Raw genomic sequence first — 21,671 nt, forward strand, 5'->3', positions numbered from 1 at the left:
TATTTCAAATGTTATAAAATCTATTGCAAAAATGTACATTCAGTGGTTTTATGAGGCACAGGACCTGCTAATGTATTTTCAGGGAAGCTCGCGTGTACTCTGTTCTGTCCGCTGCTGGACAATGGTGGAGAATCCAGGGGCTCACGCTTGATGGCTTGAACCAAGCAGGGGTTTTTAAATTCACATGGCATTTTGAACACCTCATTAATCTGCTCCTTCTCCTCCCCTGGGCTGGGGCTGTAGAAGTGGCCGTAGCAAGGTGCGTGTGGCAGGTCGGGCATGCTTTCCAAACACACCGAGGAGTTCTGAGGGCAAAAGGGGGGCACCTCCCTGTTCCGTGAGCCCTTGCCAGCTCTGTTCAAGTTCAGGTTGTTGGGGTGATTTGCTACGATGCATTGCCAGTTATGGGGCGTGTAAAGGCAGTGCCTTGGCTTCTGGCAAGGCAAGGCTGGCTGGCAGAGGTCTGGCTCCGTTTTGAGGTGCACTCTGCTGGGATAGCCGGGGCCCTGCTTCCTCAGCGCGCCGCTCTCATCCAGCCAGGCTCGGCTCTGCAGGTAGTTGTCAGCAATGTTTTCAGAGTCAGAGTCGTATTCTGTTTTGATGGGCATCTCCAAGGGAGTGGCTGTGTCATAGAGGGACTCTGAGGATGTGAATGGTCTCTGCAGCTTCCCGTGGTCTGTGGCATAGCTCTCTGCACAGCGCTGCGGGAGCCCCGAGTAGCACTGGCCGTTCTCTGCGCTCCCCCAGTGGGAAGGACAAGCTGATGCCAGATTTAAGAAGTTTTGGTCTCTGTTGTAGAATGATCCAGCTCTCCTGTTTGGACACGTGTTCATTCTCTGACTCATAGAACAAGAGCTGGAGTTTCTTAAAGTCCAGCTACTGTTTGTGGTGCAGTTGTTTTGAATGCCTAAAAGTGATGTGTTAGAGCTGAGAGGTTCCTCCTGCATAAAACACTCACCATTAGTATGAGGCTCAAACTTCACTTTTACATTATCTTGTTCATTCTTCACTGCTGCCCAGTTAAGATGCTTCCACTGGCCCAGAGTTTCAATGGCACTGTTATAGGAAAGCCCCTCCAGGTTTCCTTTCAAACTGGCAAAACCACTCAGTATCTTCAGTTGTTCATCTTCTTCCCTTTCAATAAGAGTAGAAAAGAGAAGACAGGTCAATCAGATGTTTCTAAATTGTTGTTTTCTAGGATACAGAGTGGCTCAACATGCATTACAAGCCCTATATTGTCCTAAATACGGAACTCTCACACTCTTGTGCACATAATCTTTGCATCTGATTGAGAGAACAAAAGAGTGTGCCTGCAGCTAGGTGTCAACATCTGTGCACAGCTAACTTTCTGAGGCATTGCTTCATGTGAATTCATGCATTGTTCTTCCATTTCAGGCACACAGTTCAATAAAGAACCTAAAATCTGTAGTACAATACACTAATTCCATTACACTTTTATTCTTCCCTTAAAATATATATATAAATATTATTTGTGTGTAGAAAATTCTGGAGACAAAATACAAGTAGTATTTTAAATGAGATATATTTTGTTAACAAAGAATTATTTGGACACATAAGAGTTTTCTGATCAGAGTAATTTGAGGGAAAACTGTGGGGGTCTTACATTTCAAGAACACAGCTGAGAGGAAATAAAATGCCCAAATTAAATAACCAAATAGTCACAGATGTTCATATTGGGTGTAGGTTTGTTTTATATGTCTAACTTAATTTATGCTGCCTTTTGTTTTCTAAGATGGCCAGCGAATAAATTTTCCATGACCTCCAGCTGAAGTACTCAGCATTAAAGAAGAACACTGGCAGAGAGTGTTGCCTGAGCACTTCCATGCCCAAAGCAGCTGTTTTCAGAACTGGGGTCCAAATCCGGAGATTTAGGTCCTGAATTCACTAATGTGCTGACTCCCAAATCAAGTGCCACAAAACCACCTCATGCATCTCCAAGCAAGAAGCAGACATTTCAGTAGGAAACTGCGTATGAAAACCTGAAGTGCTACTGAGGGGTTTAGAAGGCTTTTTCTTCGTTCACAAGGGAACTTTTCCCTTGAGTACTGACCTCAATATTTCCTTGCGTTTCCTTGAATCAATGTGCAAGAAAAGGATTTTCCAGTAGAGGGAGTCCGTGTTGTTACAAAGAGAGAACGTCCCACTGTAATAATGTACACCATGAAAGAGGAATATTTCCTCTCGCTCTTTTTTTTTTTTTTTTGAGGCATTAAATATTTTCAGTCCTCTGCTAAGTATTCTTATTTTTATTATTAACCGTATTGAGATGCAAATAGTCTCATAAAAGTTTGCTGCAGAACGTGCTTCTCAGAAAGTGGTCAAATTGGGAAGCACAGGACTGAACAAAAAGCAATAGTCACAAAAAGCTAAACCCCCAAGTGAAGAATTTTACAGTGAAATAGTATCCAGTGAAAATTCTTCAAAAGAGTCTATGCTTCCTGGAAGACAGCATACATTTTAACAACAGCAAAAAAAAAAAGTTGTAGCTAAAACAAAGTCTATTGGTGACCAAGACAGAACTGAATATAATCTCTAAGGCCAAGTCTTGTTACACTTCATTCTGTGGGAACTATCAAGCATAAAGGAAGGATTTTAATCTCTCTGAAAGCAAAAATGTAACTAAATAAACATGCTTAATTACACAAAAACAAGTTGGAAGTAGAAAAACTAATAAAAGAAACAGCCCCTTTTAATCTTCTTCTTAATAGAAATTCATTCCCTGACACAGCAAGGTTATATTTGTGCCATCCCAGTAATGGTAAAAAGCTAGCGCATCCTCAGGTGAGAGCTCCCCTGCTATTCATGTGGATCTTGGGAGATACACCCCCTGCAAGGAATATCTACTCTGGAAGTGGAATGACTTTTTTCATTTCTTCTACCTGCAAGGCATTTTGAAGGAAAAAGCTGGGATAACAGCCACATTTTTAACACTGGGCCAGATGGTGGCTACATAAAACTCCTGGCCCTGCTCTCTGAGTCCACTCTCTTATCTCTTCCCTCAGACCAGCTTGAAGAGATACTTCAGCAAGGCCACAGGAACTGGAACAGACAGTCCCATGGGGGAAGGATGCAAAGCCCACTGAGAGGAAAGGGTAAAACTCATCCAAAAACTCTCTCTCAATGCAAATCTGTGAGATTAGTTTACTGTGAGATTAGTTACTCTGTGACTGAGCCTACAGGAAAAAGACTAGATGTGTCTGAATGAAAGCACACAATGAATATGAGCACCCTTCTTTAGATTATATTGCACATGCACAACTGAAAACATGAGCTCAACTGTCTTACATGAAGGAAAAAAAAAGCTTAACATAGTCAAATGCTGATAAGCAGAAAAACTAGGGCACTAGATTCAGCTGCAACATAAAGCAAACCAAAAAAATCCAAAATACGTTTTTTTTTTGTGCAAGAAGGACAAATATTTTAAAAATGTATTTATTTCTGTGCAATGGATATGCATACTCAACTTCAGAAGAAGAAATGGCTGAAGACAGAAAATAAATATTGTTTAAGATTGTAACTGCCATTCCATATGTTCCAAGACAGGAATAGATTTCCATAACATAAGTAAACTAAATTCTTCTCATTCATCTCTTCTCTTAGGTCACTACAGCCCTTTGAAAGATTTCATACAAAAAGAATGCATTCATTTTCCTATTTTTTTCTCTTTTTGGTACTGGAAAATATACTTACTTTAACATTTGCTGTTGGGCAAGGACATATTCTGAACAACCACTTCGATACAGAAGCTGAGTGTTAGCTTGAACCCAGACCCAGTGATCCTCATTTGTTTGTACTTTGACTAGAGAAATGCCATTTTCTCCATTATTCTTTGCTATATAATTTAAAAGAAAAAAGATTTTAATACAAGCAGTATTAAGTGGTTTTTGTTAGCTAAACTGCAAACGTTCAAAGACTTCTTTGTTACCCTAGAAGCATCAGCATAGGAAACTACAATCTAAAATATGTCACAAAATGAAGCAAAATCCATCTTAAAACTAATATTTGAAAAGTCTAGTAAGGCACTTAAACTGTAACCAAGGATTTTACAGTAATAGTCATTCCTTCTAATATTTTCATCTCAGTAGTAGTACCCACAAAAAATGTTCATGAAAAATGGAGCTATAAGAGAGGAATGATTTTAAAGACAATAAAAATTTCCAGCAGATATGATAGAAGGATGAGTCCAACTCTGCTCAAGAAGAAATTGCCCAGTGGGATAGACTTACCATCAAAATTTTATCCATTGTAAAATCTGAAATAGAGCCTAGACTCTCATAATTTTTCCACAGCCAAACATTGAAAAAGCATGAGTCAAAGCTGTGGGCACATCATGAGTTTTAAAGACAATGCATTCTAATTTTCCTCTGTCTTCTAATCTTTGGGGAAAACTAACATTTGTAACATATCTTCCAGTTTTCATCAAAGAGGAATAGATATTGTTATTAATTATCAGGATTTTTGCATAAACTTATTGAATTCAGTGCTGCCACTTTTAGGTAAGCATACATTGAGTATTCTTTTACTACTATTTATTTACTATTTACTATTTACCGTGATTGTTTATTTCTCTGTAAATTTTCTACCCCCTCTGAAATCACAGACTTACTCTGCATTATCTTTTGAGGTGGACAATTTTTTTGTATTTTTTTAAAGAAGAGGTGTTAGAGAGAAGAAGAACAAGAAAGACAGCGTTGGGACCAAAACCTGAAAAATTTATCAGGAGAAAATAAAAGAGGAGGTTCTTTTTCCATAAACTGTATATAATCTAGAAGTACTTAGCAGTACCTTTGATTTGGTTTTCAGCAATCTGTAATGCATTAGTGAAGGCAGCACCTTCGTGGTGATTGTTTCTTCCGTATAATTCTGTTGCTTCACAAAGTCCTGAACTGCCTTTTGAACTGGAGCTGTAGAGGGAAGAAAATGTGGCAAATTCCTTGTCAGTGAATGAAAACACAGACTCTAGAATCACAGACTCTAAAAGATATGATTTTCAAGCTGGTGGCCATTAGCAAAGGCGTTTGGTTTAAGTATATAGTAACTAGCACTAAATAATTATCTTTTTCCTGCATCATTTGGTTTCTCCAGCTAATGTGTGCATGGAGTTCTGTATTCAATTAAGAGGAATAGTTATGTTTAGGAATATTCTGTTCATGACTTACTATATGTGGAAAAATAAATTTCATCTGGAATTGAGACAAATGCTGTGTATATTCTGCTCTTCCTATTCAAGTTACGTTCGAGGTACGTACATCACAGACACCAGCAATGCATTTAAGAGCTGGCATTACTTCAATGTGCCATAAGCACCATATGATTTGAATGTATTTCTTCCAATCTTTAGTTGAAAATGCTTCAATCAGGGCTTTAAAAGGGTGCACTGTCTGTAATACAGAATTACAAATGCTTCCTTGCATTAAGGCCCTTGAAAAAAAAAGACTGTGTAAATCTGCCCACCATCCTTGGCTACCATACTTCAGGCCTGAACCAAAGGAAACGCTGAAGATAAATGGTTGCTTCATTATTGTCAGATCCTTGGCCACTGTCCAGTCAGGTAGTAAAGCACTTCTCTATTAAGAGCTCAATTTTGATCATCATTTAATTTCTCCTGGGCCAGTGGAAAAACTGGCAAGTAGAAATGACTTTCCAACTCAATTCCAAAAGCGTGCATAGGCCACTATATCAGACTTCCAGCAATTTAGTTCTTCTCAAAAGGATGTATGTCCTAGAACCACATTATACATCTGGATAGTGAATCCACACACACACAAGCATAATCTAATTAAAAACCACATTATGGTACTGTCAGTGATACTGATGAGCATTTTTCTTCACAGCAATAGAACTCATTACTGTAAGGTTACATTTAAGCAAAAAAGAGAACATACGATCCTAGCCCCAAATGTCAACAAATTCTGCCATAGAAGAGTAACAAAAATAAGTGTTAGGAAGGAGATGAGTCTGAACACAATCTGTCCTGATCTTTTGTGATTGCTACCAAATGATCACCCCCAAGCCATTTAGTGCATTGCAAATTTACATGTTCATAAAACTTCTGTTGAAAGATAAATGCATACACCAAATACAACTCATTAGGCTCTTTGTGACACACCCCCCCAGATACAGACATTCAGCTTTCTGAAGTCCCCCTTTTCCTTTGTTTGTTACCAAAATGCCCAAGTCGAAATAATTGTGTTAGCAGAAGATACTGAAATTAGAAAGCTCGCAGTAAAAATATTTTTTCTTTTCCACTTTTACAGCTGCCTTACTGCATTGGTAACTTTTGAAGGTTAGAAAGATATCCTAATGTTCCATTTCTAATATAAAATTTTGTATATTGAAATAAATTACTTAACAGGTATTGTAAATAAAGTACAATATATTGCATCATCTTGCATTGTATTATGCTCTATTATAGTAATTGCATTATATTTATTTTGTATTCAATAGTAAATCCAGATAAATTATTCACTTTTCTAAGAAAGAGTTTTAAAATGGAGAAATATTTAACATAATTTGTGGCTTTTACATGCTTAATAGCCCATAATCTTCACTAAATGCCAAAAGATTAATTTGTAAATACTTTGTGTTTGCTGCTGCTGCATCGTCAGCTTTGTGTTTTGCTCTCACAAGCAGGCTCTTCATCTTCATCTCTGTCACAGAAGGGAGCAGAAGTGGTACCACTATGCAGAATAAGGACAGCTGAGGTGGCAATACTGTTCCTGATGACGACTTCTTCCTTTGTCCAAAGAGGAACTTTAGTTTGCCTTGGAACTGCATTGTCTGGTATAAAAAATAAACCAAAAGAAAACAAAAAAAAAAACCAAAAACACAAAACAAAAACCCCCATTAAAAAAAAAAAAAAAAAAAAAAAACACAAAAAAAAAAAAAAAAAGGAAAAAAAGAGAAAAAACCCAACAACTTAAGCATTTAGTGTACAAACATTTAAAATAGTAATACAACCTATAGACTCTGTCATTTAACACCAAACCCAGTTTTGAATCAGCGATTCAAACTACGAGTTTCATTTTCTTCATATAATTTAAACCATGCCATTTCAGAGACAGGGTGGGTGGAGGTACTATCAACAGTAAGATGAGACTTTTGAGGCTGGTTGAGAGTTTTTTCTCTCTCGTGTACTCAGCAGTAGAAATTCTGTGTTACATTCTGTTTGCCAAAACGGGCCACGTACAGTGGCGCAAACACCGAGTTGTTTCCTCCGTACCTCACTGAAGCTGGAACCATTGTTTTTCCATGCTCTGTTCTCTCCAGCAAGATTTCTTAGTTCTTTCGTCTTATTCTGCACTTTCTCTGGGAAGTTTACAGATTGGCACAACCCAAGGGCGGTGCAGACAGGTACCAAGGAAAAAAATAGGCTCAAGATAGCCACATAGAGAGTGCACAGCTTGGAAGGAACTGTCCATCCCTGCCTCAAATGTCTGTGTAGCCAGAAAGCAGGGTTCAAGTTAATAGCAAGCTGCTGCCTCTCAGTGAAAAAATTAACTACCAAAAAACGCCCAGTGAAAAATCAGCCCATTTGAGTTAGGCATTTTCCAGAGCTACGAGATTAAAGCAGGGGGGCAGAGATGATGGCTGTTGAGACCCATAGCCTTCCAGCAAATGAGCATCTGAGACAGAACTTGCATTTCTCAGTCTCATGCTGGTAGCTTCATTTTCTTTGCACGTGCTGGAGTTTCCCCTAAGTAGAAACAGCATTGGTCTTTACTAAGGAAATGGAGAAGAAGTGATTTCTAGAAGTGAACTGCTCCTAGTATGGAGCATGCGAGAGACTTTCTAATTCTGGGGTTTATTATTAAAGGATTCCTTACAAAAGGAAAAACCAGATCATTATTTTTCCTTCTCCTTAAAGCAAATACTTTGGGCTTAAATGTTAACTGTTGAAATTCAGACTTGCCACCCTTGTGATATGCCCAGTACAAATTGAGGACAGATATTGTCAAAAAGAGTTGAAAACATAAAAATTTTTAAAGTCTTCCCATTTCAAATATTACAACTTTCTGTCCTCCCATCATTCTTTACATATATTAGTAATTATCCTAGGTGTTTCTTGTTAATGCACAGCAAAAGAAAAGTGTATCCTGTCCATGGATTTCCACAATATTTATGTTGAAAAATTTTTCATATGAAGTAATTAAAGTCTATTATGTCATGCCTACAGTGATCTAAGTACTAAATTGTACTTACAAGGAATCCAGAAGTACTGTCCAACAAGCAGCGAACTCGACAGATGAAACAGCGAGTTAAAAAGGAAGAGTAATCTGTTGTCATGCTGTCATTCTCTTGTGCTTTGAACAATTTACTGAGAATATATTCTTCCCCTAGGAACAACAGTGGAGGCAACATAGATCACACTAAGAAATAATGAATATGTTCTGTAGCCAGTTGAGGAAGCTGTTACGGAAATTGCTAAAAATTGCTTTATGGATGGGCAAATATTCAATGGTGTCATGTATGGATACATCTGCACATGCTCTAACAAAAGAAAAATAAAAGCTCTGCAATGGGATTCGAGTGAGTCTCTTCAGAAATTTGGACTTTATTTCGTGAGTTTTTGTGATTTTTAATGATGCAAAACAGAGTAACAGATGTTGCTGGTTTTGAGATCAGAGATCACAGAAAATGCATTAGACAGGAGAGCAAAATAAGGAAAAATTACAATCTTAGGAAAAAAACAGAACAAAAAAATGTAGATTTTTAGCTAATGTTCAGGTGTTGCACCTCCTTGATTTTTTTGTACAAGCGCAGTTTTTTGAGCAATTTTCCAAAAGACACATGTATTAATACAAAACTATGAACTCGAGACCTGAAATTCTTCATAATATACATTAGGATGAAAATTCCAAATATTTGTAGATTTTATAGTTTGAAATAATAGTGCATGTTGTTTTGCTTGTTTCCTGCATACTTCCTACGAAATCTTGCAAAGCTCCTCAGATATTTATAAGACTCTTCTGTAAAACACAGAAACTGTTTTTCAGGAAATGCAAGAAATTCCACCAAAGTTTCATTATTGTCTTCCTGAGGATTTCGTAGAGGTTGCTGAAGGATTTCTTGCAAGTTTCTCCCCACTCACCTGGTGACTATACTTCCTAATTTATTTCCTCAATTACTACCTCACCTTCTGGTGAAATGCATACATTTTGCTGGGATCAATAATACTTTATAATGTTAACAATTTCAACCTGGTTGTAAGTCCTGTATTTGTGATTTCAGCTTAACATCTCATGTAGGAGAAACTCCGAGGGCAGGCATCCAATTCCCATCCTAGGGAAGTATAGCCTCAGAAGAAAAGGTGCATTGCTAAACCTATTTGCTCTTCAGAAGGCCCCTGTCTACATCATTTTGCATGGGAAAACAAATGGGAGAAAATGACGCTTCCATGGTTATTCTATACAGAAGCCTTTTGCATCAATGACAGGACTATTGATGTCCTAATCTGTTGCCAACAAAATTTTGGCAGTATGAAGAACTGATGCTGCTCATTCTGAGTGTGTAAGAATATGTGTAGGCACATTAGAGAAAAGCAAAGGAAACAACTTTGTAGCACCAGAGGCTTAAGCACTCTGCCTTATAAATGCCCAGGATCAGAAGAAATGTCATCTCTGAGAAAATAACATAAATAAATGGCCACTATGCATCTTTCCAGTGAAGAATCTGACTGGAGATAGAGATGCAGGCATAAGTGGAGTGCAATTCGACCTCTGAACAGTGGTGCCTGTGTTTCCAACCAACATGCACAATCCCACCTGTTTCTGGCTGTAGTTGCTGTCCCGAGAACATCTGGGGAGGATTCATGGCCCAGTGCAGTTGTCTACAGAAATCCTGGCGGTCATCCACATGGATGTAATCATATATGTTTTGGTGCATTACATCAGTCTGAAACAATTACAACAAGGAATGGTTAATTAGTAACTGTAGAGGGGCAGCCATTTATCTGTAGATTGATACTTTGCTTAAAATAATGGCAGGTGTAAGACACCTTCAGAGCAGCTTTGATGAGGAAAGTTGTTTCAAAGACCCCTCCTTCTCAACATCTGCTTTTTCCCTTCACATCCTAAGATGATTCTTTCTATTCTGAACTCTTTTGTACATATGTAAATGTGACTAATAAACATCCAACTGGCAAGTGATGACCAGTGGCATCCCGCGGGGATTTATGCTGGGACAAACCCTCCTTAATTTCTTGACTAAGGAATCTTAGGATAGAATGAATGCTCAGCAGGTTTATAGAGGGTGCCTCCCTTAGCTGGGGAGGGCAAGGCAGCTCCTTGGTAAAAATAGGCTGAGAGGAGCCTCAGGAAGTTCAGCAAAGGTAAATTTCTCTCTTAATTTTGGGTACCCCATGAAAAGAAAAAGATTAGAATGTGAAAATGAGCCCAGGAGAGTGCTACCGAGACACTTAAGAGAGCTGGAGCACATTCAGGAGAGAAGAACAGGGTTTGCTCAGCCTTTGGAAGGGAAAACCACAGAAAGAATGTACTGCTCTCTACATCAACCAGATGAGCAGGGGAAGGGAAGACAAAGGCTGACTCTTCTCAGAAGTGAGAGGGCAAGGAGCAACAGACACAAGTGGCAACATGGGAAGCAGAGAATTAATAATAAGCAAAAAAAAAAAAATTACAGTCTTGGTGGCTAAACACTGGAACACATCTTCCAGAGGGGTCACAGAAACTCAAAGCTTGATTAGTCATGCATCAACCTGCTCTAGCTCAATGTGTTTTAGCAGGAGGTTGGGCTAGATGACCTCCAGAGGCCCTTTCCAACTGTGTGGTTCTGTTAATCTGTGACTTTAGAATATATTTATTACACACAGCCAGCCAGCCTAGAAAAGCAGCATCTTATATTGAAATTGAAAAGAAACTTCTAGCTAAATCTCAGTTTTATAATGGATCATGTTTCTGCTAACAAAAGCGTTATAAAAGGAAATTGCAAGAAATAAATCTTCACCTGTCAGATTGACAAAAAAATTAGTCTGAGATGGTATAGTAAAATAACTTTATTTCAGTAAATGTATGTCTAATCAGCAGTCAAAGGCATGCAACATACAGTGCTGCATTTACAAATAATAGCAGAAGTTATATTATTGACAATATGTGTATTGGCAAGAAAGTCAATACAATGTCAGTGACTGGGTATTCTAAGTAATTCTGAGTACATTTACCTGATGAAACCCTAGATAGTCCACAATTGTCGATGATGCATAGAATATCATTCCATCTGCACTCACCACCAAGGCAAAACCATTCAGTGACTGAAAAAGGAAAATAAAGTAATTGAAAGATAATCAGAAGATAAAGAATAAAATTAGTATCAATGTAATCAATTTAAGAATATCCTAGGAAAGAAAAAACTCATTCTGCCAAAAGTTAGACACTAAATTCTTTCCTACCATGAAAAATGAGTAACAACCTGGAACATGCTTTCTTTCTTTTCTAAAAAAGTTAAAATATTTAATTACAGTATACCAACCATATTACATTGCTAGCTTATTGTCTGCTTAATGGTCTGCATAATTATATTTGCTCATTAATTCATAGAATTAAAAGTTTAATAGCAAGTGCCAACTACTTTGTTTTCCCTTTTAATTTAAAACTGCACATTCCATAATAATTGCTTTAAATATATATGCATTAATACATTTAATATAATAACATCCAAAGGGAAAATTAAATACATGTGCTGTTTTAACCATGACTTTAAAACTGGATCTGTATGGTTTTTTTTGTATGGCTTTTTTCTTAAGCTGCTATAAAAATAATACAGAACATAATTGCATAAATGCAATGAATAAAAAGTCAGTCCCCATGAATATAAAAAGTCAGTCCCCAGCTGCACAAGGACTGACTAATTCTGCCTCTCTTCCCTTGATAAAGGTTTGGTAACATATCTTTACTCCAGCAGGCTTGCACTCCAAGGCAGTCTAGATCCTTTTGTGTGGTGGTTTGGAGGTCTTTGAGATTACAGTTCAAATAGCTGTTGCTGAAATACTGCTATATTATTATTATTATCCTTGCTTCACCTTACTCTCAATGTGCCTATTAATCCTGAGTTAATCCTGAAACACAGTGAGGACAGATTTTCAATTGCTCAGTAACCAGATACACTGACATATTCTTGTGAGCTTGGTTCTCTTTTTGGTTCCTAAATCAGGACCAGATTTCCAAGTCTGCTTGAAAGCTGTTCCCACTGTGACAATGGTGGGCAGAATTTCAAGAGTTCAGTGCACAATAGACTGACCTCCTCAGAAAGTTTGGCTCCCATCATAAATGTGGAGCACCTTTGTAAACGTGGCCCCATGGGACCACACTTGGCCAGAGGCTCTGTGCCTTGAGCAACCTGTGAATCAATGACTTCAGAGAAGTAGTGGGGAGCCTTCACTGGCCATAGCAGCGAGTGATTCAATTAGGTCAACACTGACCATAAGTCAGTGCTAAGAACAGTCAATGGCAAATCTTGTTTTGCTCCAGGTCAGCTCCATAGGTGCAGATCCCTTGCAGAATAAGAGTGATCTCTGCCTAGTTGTGCTTGAGTTGAATACTAATTATCCTTGTCAACTCTTCAAGCACAAGGACTTGCTCAACTGGTGCCATTTCCTGCTCTAAATAATGCCCAAATTTGTCCCAGCAGCTCACCAACCAGAAGATGGTGTGTCAAGATTTCTGTATCTTCACATCTGCACCTCTCACTGCACTGAGAGGAACCTCCATGGATGGTATCTGTCATATACATTTCCAATGTCAAATGGAGACAAGAAAGCATTTTTGTCATCTTGTCTCTTTGGACTTGTCTTCATAACAATGAAACCATCAGTGATGTGATGTTAGGAATTTTATTACATTTTGAACATCTGGCAGGCCTTTTAATTTGGATAGACTAAAATTTTCCATAAAGATAACTGTGGGGCACTTAAGGGAGCTCCCTTTTTTCTGTGCCTCTTACCGAGCATATTCTGAAAGACCTCGAGTCCTGCCCATGAAACAGGACCAGGTAGAAGTTAAGAACATTTTAAAAATGAAAGAAATGTGCTTAATTAAATAAAAGTTCTTAAGCTATGCAAAGTGATACACCAAGCCCTACTTTTATTGTTAAAGCTTCAAAGACCACCAGATCTGAATTTGATCGAAGAATCCTATAAATCATCATGCTGAACATTTTTAAAATGTACCCTCCAACTGCCCTGCAGGCAAGCTGGAGTTTTTCAGCCCCTGGAGGAATATCTGCCTTTGTCAAGGATTGCTTGTATGAATCAAGAGATAAATTCATCTGTTCAAAAATTAGTCTTACATACTCTTTAGGCCTAGACACATATATAAGAGATCAGTCTCTACCCTTAAAATGTAAGACTTGATCCCCCACAGTGGAAAGCAGGAAGGTTTTTCTTGACACATTTTTTTCCATAGAGCTAGAGTCGGGCTGGACTAGGTGCATGAGTTCCTAAAAATTGGAAAGGGAAATGGGACCATGTGTATTTCCAGGGATTCAGATCAGTGTACTGGCAACTACATCTGTGAGGTTGGAGTAGGCATTAAGAAAGAGGTGGGAGGGAGGAAGCGGGAAGAAAAAGAGGAGGAAAAGTTCAAGGAGCCATGTGTTTAGGTTAAGCCAGAAACAACTGTGGATTTGCAGCATGTATGTAAGTGAAGAGTTTTCCAAACTTCCCCTGCTTTGTTTTTGGTTTGGTCTCAAAGTGCTGGTGTCCTCTCCTGAGGTTTATCTCTTAAATAAGCACCCCCTGGTTTTCACTACCCCAATTGCAGACATCAGATTCTTTGCCCTGCAAGCAGGAAAATCAAAATCCACTTTGGTGCAAAAACAACTTTTATGGAGCCACATGACAAAGTTGAGGATTAACACAAATTTCATGTCTCTAAATTAATTTTAGCTGGGAATCCTGCTGCTTCAGACACATTAAAAAAAGACAAGCTGCATATCAAGTAAAACTTTACACCAGTGAGTCTCATCCACACCTGTAAACTCTTCTGCTTTCTCAGTATTACCCTAAACTAGTTCACTGAGAAAACAGACATCTGTAACACAGAAGATTCTCTCAATGGAGTCAGAGCTGGGATGGGATTCATACTTTACTTATTTACTTTCCAGAGGTGAGGATAAGGAGGAGGGTGTTTGCTAGCACCTTACCCTCCCCGAGTGACTAATGGCGATGGCAAATCAGTAGGAAAATACCTTTTCCAACCTCTCAGATAAATCTCTCAGGTACCAAATACAACTCCATACTGAAATCCTTTACAGTAACACTGCATAGAGGTTTTTCCATTTTTCTGGCCAGAAGCCTAGTGACTTGTTAGACTGAGTAGGAGAGACAGCTTCAGTCCACAAGAATGAGTGAAAACTATTCCCAGCTTTTTTTGTTCTAAATTACCACATCTCACATTAAACATCACAGCAAAGTATATGGCTCCACTTATGATTTTTAAACATTCTCCATTATTGAAATAAAATTCTCAGCAATAGCTTTCTCTCATTGCCAGTGAAGAGGAGGTGTGCTGTGTCAGAGCCACAGCAGCCATGTGCCTGGGAAATGGACAACCTGGGGAAATTAAATACAAAAGAGGATGTGGACCAGCCTCATACCTGGGCAGTTCACACTCCTCATGAAAGCACATGTTTGCCCTGAACACTGAGGGACAGCGCAGAGAAGTAAAGGCAGCTCTTCTCATTTCACTTTAATCCTCTCAGCAGAAATAATGGACAGCATAAATGGGGCTCTGGTGTTTAGAGGGGGAAATAACCAAACTCCACAACTCAATGTTGGTGGTATTTGCTTTGTGTACAACAAGGGTGTTTCAATCAGCGCAGTCCACTAGCAAACTAAAATTTTTTTGCAATATTGCATATTCTTACACATGCACACATAGAAACAAACACGGAAAACTATTAGTATGGACCTTAAAACTTCTACAAGAGAAAACAACTAACTTCAAATCTGCAAAAAATACATGGTTTTAAACTGCCATTTGGCAAACCATATGGATTCAATGACAGATGGAATTTCTAATCCAGAATAATAGCTGAAACATGTGAGACAGACTTAAGTATGTATTGTGAACATTTGTTTGTTTGTATTTGGCTTTTTAAAAACACTTACATGAGTTTTCTACATTGTACTTTAAAAATGAAATCATGTGGGACTTTTTTTCCAAATGAAAAAAAAAAAAAAAAAGAGAGCTTGGCACCAGATAGGGGCTTGTGTTCTTTTGAAAAAACATGTACATCCAATTATGTACTCACGAAAAGCTGCACCTGCTACTGAAACAAAAAAACAATTAATCTGTCAGTTCAAAGAAAGTATGATATTATTCTGGTGCCTGCAGTAGCTGTGAGATGAAAGTTATCAGTTCCTTCCATTAAGAAGTTTTTGAAACTTTATTAGTCAAGAGATTCTCTTTGGGAATGAAGGCAAATATTTTGAGGAAGATAGGACTTCCTTTGGCAAGATCCTTTATATATCCTGATTTTTTTTTTCCTGGTCTCGTAGCAGAAAATCAGCCAGAAAATACTTCAAAGATATTTTAGTCAAGGTCATGGCATAGTAAAAATAAGGAGGAGGAAAAAAAAAAAAAAGAGAGAGAACGAGTTCCAATGCACATTTCTCTTATTACTCTTCCTTGAAATAAAGGAAAATTCACTAGCATTAGGTCTCCAGAGACCACGTTACTATGGCTACTAAAGTACAACAGTCAAGGCCTGCAGCCATGCCTTGCTTTGAACAGATTTTCAAGTCACGCAACTTGGGTACTAAATTTCCAGGGTCAGTTGGCTCACAGTTTATCTGGAACAGCTTCATTTAATAGTGGATCACTGGGTTTTTGCATCCTATGTGGGATGGGGCCATTTTCTGGTGATCTAAATAAGTAGCTATTTAAAAACTCTGGAAATTATATACTTGCTCATGTCTTATGAATATTAGGAGGAAAATGCAGACAGTTAATTGTGTCTTCTGTCTTAAACTGCATTGTTTAGTGAATCAGTATTTCTTTATTTCTTTCCGCTGGTGTTTTTAGGATTCATAGTTGCCCTTCTCAAAAATCCCTCTGAACCCCTGAGGTTCTCTGGTTCTCTTTATATACAAAAAAAAAAAAATTAACTCTTACAGAACCCTGAAGTGAAAAATAGCATAAAAGACTATTCAGAAATACCATATCTGGTGACATCAGAATATGGCCTTTGCTCAAAAATTACAGTATCTCTTAGCCCTCTGGACTATCTATCTACAAAGCAACTTCAAAAGGAGAATTTCTGTGAGTAAGCACTATTTCGTGCAAAGGAGAGTGGCAGAATTGTTTTAGCATTCAGTTTTGATCAAGGGTTTGCGTGTGCAGATTAAATTTCAGGCAAAAGAAACAAAACAGAAGACAAATTTCCATCATTTGAGCCAGAGAAGGAAGTAGTAGCTGAAGTCTACAGACATGGAGTTTTATGGGAAGCCTTTCAGAGAGAAAGTGCTCAATCTGATACCCTGGTTTTCAAAGACAGCAGAAATGTTTATTTTCAAATGCAAAGAAAGATGCATATATTGACCATTATGTTCCTTTCACTCCTCCTGTCACCCCAAATAAAACAAAGTTCATGTTCCTGCCTGTGTCCTTGACCTGGATATCACTTCAGGCTTCTTTCAGTATGGAAATTCAGCATCTAGCTGCACTACCAAGGTCAACATTTTCAACAATCATTCACAATGCCAGACAGATTTGAGCCCCAGCCCTCCCATTTAATGTCAGAGGGAACAACTGGGCCATCTGAAAGGCACAAATGCTTGTGAATCTTTCAGCTGGTGAAATTCCTCATTATTCCATTTTTCAATATCCCATCACTTCCACGAAGGAACTAGGGAAACCTTGGAGATGCTTGTTTACATTCGTGTCCTCAGCCTAGCAAGGGAGCTGGAACGCCGGGGCTCGTCAGGAGCAGCAGCCGAAAGCGGCCTCCTGGAAATCTGCTAGGAAAATGTTAAGTCACTGGGCTCCGGTAATTGTGAGCTATAAACTTTCAAGAAAACATAGTAGTTCCCTGGAGGGTGAGATTGCAATGTGTGCACACATGTAAACACATTTTAAACCATGGTGATGTTTTTTATATGCTTGATATGTAATAAGTATTGGACACAACCAAGAACAACTTTGCCTTTGAAGTTGTTTTGAATGCACGATGCAAAAACTGTAAATGCAGTTTTTCTTCCATTATACATTCCTTCCAAACTAAGCTTTTGTAACAAAGCTTGCTTAGTCTGTGTCAAGTCCTTGGGACAGGGCCTCTCTTTGTTAACATATCCATGAATTTCTGGTTTCCAATGAACCTGGCGCCTCAAAACCAACTACTCTGCCCAAGATGGGGCTAATAAAAAGGGCTGAAGCATCAGCTGACTTTGTTTGTGTAGAAAGTTGGTGTGGTGCATACTAGAAAGAGATGCATCCCCATTAAATCTTGTTTTTTCTGCAAGTACTAGGCACTGGAAAAGAGAATACAGACCATGCTTCCAGAGAGGAGCAGTACTGATGACTACTAGCTTAAAGACAGGTCAGGGAAGGTTTTGTTGATGCAGAAGTGAATTAATTCATGGGTGACACAGAGCACCTCAGTACAAATTTGTTATATGGCATGCTTTGCCATTTAGAATTTCATATGGGAAGCAGGAATAGGAATGCTACCTGAGGTTAATGGATGGGATACGAGTACTGAAGGCTACTTAAAATAATATAAAGAAGAATATTTGTATTATTTATTCTCAAATTGTTGGGGCAAAACACATTTTATTTATTAATACATAGCTAGAGTTATGATGTTCGCTAGATAGTGAGTATGTGGATGAGTAACATGTCATTTACCTTAGCAATTATTATGAAAGGATACCAAATTACAACATAATAATTATATCTGTTTCTTTAGCCTCCTCATTTATCATGATGTTGAATTTAAAATTGTGCTCTATTAGTAATGGAACCCTCCTGTCAATGCTCTTTCACAAATACTATGCCCTGGACTGCACTTGGAAATAGAAACCATCTTTATATTGATTCATGCAGTTTCTCATTTCACTTCCTCAAAAGCAGATGTTGTATTCACAGATGGAAGCAAAGCTGGGGCAATATCATATCTTCAGTGCAAGTTCAGCTCTTCGTCCTTTCTGAATTCTGCAGCTGCTCTGAGCTTTTCAGTCTTCTCTTCAACAATTTCAATATAGAAAATGCAAGCCTAATTAATTCCATTTGAGAAGGCTCAAAATGAAGCATTAATTGCTCACTACTCTGCACTTGTAATAACAAACTTAGTTAGGTAGACTTTGAAATAACAAATGTAGTAAGATTAGGCATTATCTTTCACAGAAACAAGTTACTGAAAAGAGTCTCAAATAATATTTATCCAACATGTTGGACAATTAGACATATGTAAGTACCAAATGTCTGGATTTTTTTTTTCGGTGTTATTTACATGTAAGTGCATCAAGTCCTGAATAGAGGAAGCCGTCATAATATTCCATCCACAGCTGACTTTTATTTGTACTTGCAAACTGTTAATGAGGATGAATGGCAGACATCTCTTTCTGTAAGGAATCAAAACCTAAAAGAAACAATGTTGCAGCCTATATACTGAAAACAGAATGTTATGTCCTAATTTCACAGCACTCTTTTTCTGTGTGTTTAGCACTATATATCACATTTTCTAAAGTGAAACTGTTTCAGGGGGTGGGGAGAAGAGCAAAACAATCTGTATTTCATATTCTGTTTGATAATATATGCTAAACCAGACTTTTAAAACATGATTTCGGGTCAGTAGAATTTTCAGGGAGAATGGCATCCCTGAAATTGTCTCTAGGAACAGTTTTACTTTGCAGGTTATCATCTTAAGCATGTTTTGTATGCTGTAAGTGTCCTGTATCAAACACACCCTATCCCATTCTGACAGCAGGGGTGAATCTGCTATAAATGCATTGTGCTGACCCAGAGACACAGGCAATTTTTTCTCTAATTGAGATATCGAGTGGATGATGGTGGATCATATGGAGAAGGATTATGATAGAAAGTTAGAGACAGCTCCTCTAACCAGCAGCAACGACTGCAAATCTTAGGCTGCATTATAGACTAAATTAATCCTTCCCCAAGTCTCTTTTGCAAGCCCCTGCTTTGGTTTGAGCATTTAAGTTTTATTAACTAAGGCAGACAAAAAGAGAAAGTGGGATGTATTCTATATTTCTAGTAAAATACATAGGGTTTTTTCCAAAACCTCCATGACAAAATCACTGCAAATTTGCAAAAGCTCTCAAGCCTGGACAAAGTCTAGCCTAGACCTCCTTTCTTGCTCATCACTTCATCTTATTGAGAAGATGGCAAGGCTGCAGCTCATGAGCTTTTCTGAACTGAGAATGAGGAACACACTGAAAGCAAGCATCGTCTGTAAATACAGTTTAGGCTGCTCATTTATAATTTCACTTCAACCAGTTGAAGACAAGTTAAACAATGTAGGATTGCAATTATTTAAAGTGTATGTGTGTGTCTTCTATGTCCTCTATGTTTTGGGGGATTTTTTTGCAAAATATGACTATGCCATCTTTGAAAATGCTTCCTGAAAAGCAAATGAAGAAATTGGTATGAAATGAACAGTGCGTTATGAATGCCTTTGTTGCCTGAATGCAAGAAGTCAGTTCTAGCAGCAGATCAAGTCCTGGTGCATCCGTACGATGCAGGGCTCAGACACAGATACCAAACCTATTGACTGGTGGAAATAGTTGTCAAGGATTGGCTCTGAAGTCAGTGAGAAAAAAAAACTAAGAGAGCTGAAACGGGAGAATATGTTTTGTTGAGGAGGAAGTTATGTGGCCACTGGACTGTGTCCAGGAGGCACCGAAATAGCCTGAGCAGAAACAGAGGAAGCGGCTGTGAAAAGTGAGCTCGGGTGGAGCTGGCTGTGATGAACAGTCTGGAGACAGCAACAGCAGCCTTGGATCCAGAGCTGCATCTGTGCCCAGAGCTTATTGACTCTTCACCTTAACGCTATGGACGGACAGCTGCTCTGTTCTCTGGGAGCTTCTCAGCCAGCCCTCCTCATATGACAGCAGGTTTGCCTGTCTCCTGACAAATGGAGACACTTCTCCTGATGCCAGCACCAACCAGGGGATGATAACTCTCTCCTCACCACACACTTGCGCTGACTGCCTGCTCCTGCTTGGCCATGCTGAACATAGGCTGCCTGTCCTGATTCTCCAACCCACTCCCAGCTTGCACCCTCTCAATTGTGATCTGTAATTTTGTGTTGGAGAAGATAAATACTAACTCTCATCAGCCCAACATGTCATGAAATCTGAAAAGAAGCACTTACTGGCATTTTCCCATTTGCAAAAAGGCTCCACAACAAGCCTCTACAGAAGTACATATTTTTCCTCTTCAAATCCCTCCCTAAATCTCTTGCAAAAGTCCTGGCAAAAGTCAAGCTCCTCAGACATTATGTGTGCTGGCAATTGTGGTTACCATTTTGTTCATTATTTCCACACAATTTTGTCCATCAAAACCCATCTTCCATCACTTTTCTCATAGTTAGGCTGAAAATGTGAAGGGAGGGGATAACACAATTTTGTTTTTCTCTGTCCCCCAGTCAAGTTGGATGGTGCCACCTCCTGTATTTGAGAAACCTCAGCACTGTGGCAGTATCATGATTGTTGCACTCATAACAGTAGCACTAAGGACTGGAGGAGAGAGCAAATGGAATTTAGCAGTCATAGCTTTTCTATCCAGATTTGTTAGAGAAGAAGAAAAAAAAAAAAAGAAGAAGAAAGGAATAAGCGAGAACATTAGTTATTTGTCTAAAGGGCAAGAGAAAGGATGTTTTTTGCACAGAGCTGTGGCCATGCCAAATTTCAAGTCTGGATTTTAGAAATATGCCTATTTGAAAAGAAAGAAAGAAAAGGGACCAGGGCCTCTGAAGTGTTCCTTTGTGTTTTGCCTACGCCTGGCAAGAAGAAAGTGAATGTACGCATGTGATAAAACGGTGCTCCTAACCCCATTTATGGTTTATTTTAATGGATAAATTCCCTGTAAGTCGTCCCAAGTGGCTAACGTCAGCTTAAATCATGTCATCTAAATTACTGGGAGAAGGTTCATGTTTGAAAACAAAGGAAAGCAAAAGTGTTGTTTGGGCAACTTTAAAAAGTTGTATTAACTGGAAAAAAATTCCTATTTTAATGGTCCAGTTTTAAACAAGTTAGATTAAGAAAATGAAGCACTGTATCAACATCTATCAGGATTTAGTTTAGAAGTGTCAGCACTATGGGAAGCTGAAGAGGGATTCCAGACCAGTTTTTGATTCCTGAAATTTGTGTCATGGTCATAGAACTATATAATCTCCATGCACTTTGTTGGACTTGCAATTTGCCTTTTCAAGTTCAAATTTTAAAATAACAGGAAGAGTAAAAATCTCTTGCTCTCAGACTGAAATTCAAACTGGAGTACCTTTTCAAGAGCACAGTTTTATCAAGAAGTGATTACATAAATCAGTTTGGAAGGAGGAAGTGGAATTACACTAACAAGTTTAAAAAAATGGCAGGAAACCAAGTGGGAAAAGAGTTTCCTATGTTATTTCCTTATGCAGAGTGAAGAACAGCATCAATAGGATGTTTTCTAATG

The 21,671-nt window shown here is 38.4% G+C and overlaps 1 protein-coding gene across 1 annotated transcript in view; it reads right to left on the reverse strand.

Annotated features, from left to right (window-relative positions):
- Window positions 1-20: 20 nt before the first annotated feature.
- AHRR (aryl hydrocarbon receptor repressor) overlaps window positions 21-21,671 on the reverse strand; it is a 78,169-nt gene continuing 56,518 nt past the window's right edge. The window contains exons 4-10 of the mRNA XM_063149085.1: window positions 11,201-11,290; window positions 9,786-9,915; window positions 8,224-8,357; window positions 6,602-6,801; window positions 4,807-4,925; window positions 3,712-3,853; window positions 21-1,134 (exon numbers count right to left, since the gene is read on the reverse strand). Of these exons, the coding sequence (XP_063005155.1) occupies window positions 21-1,134; window positions 3,712-3,853; window positions 4,807-4,925; window positions 6,602-6,801; window positions 8,224-8,357; window positions 9,786-9,915; window positions 11,201-11,290 (1,929 nt within the window). The remainder of the gene's footprint in view (window positions 1,135-3,711; window positions 3,854-4,806; window positions 4,926-6,601; window positions 6,802-8,223; window positions 8,358-9,785; window positions 9,916-11,200; window positions 11,291-21,671) is intronic.

This window comes from Melospiza melodia, chromosome 1 (genome assembly GCF_035770615.1).
Source record: "Melospiza melodia melodia isolate bMelMel2 chromosome 1, bMelMel2.pri, whole genome shotgun sequence".
In the NCBI taxonomy this organism is placed as follows: Eukaryota; Metazoa; Chordata; class Aves; order Passeriformes; family Passerellidae; genus Melospiza; species Melospiza melodia.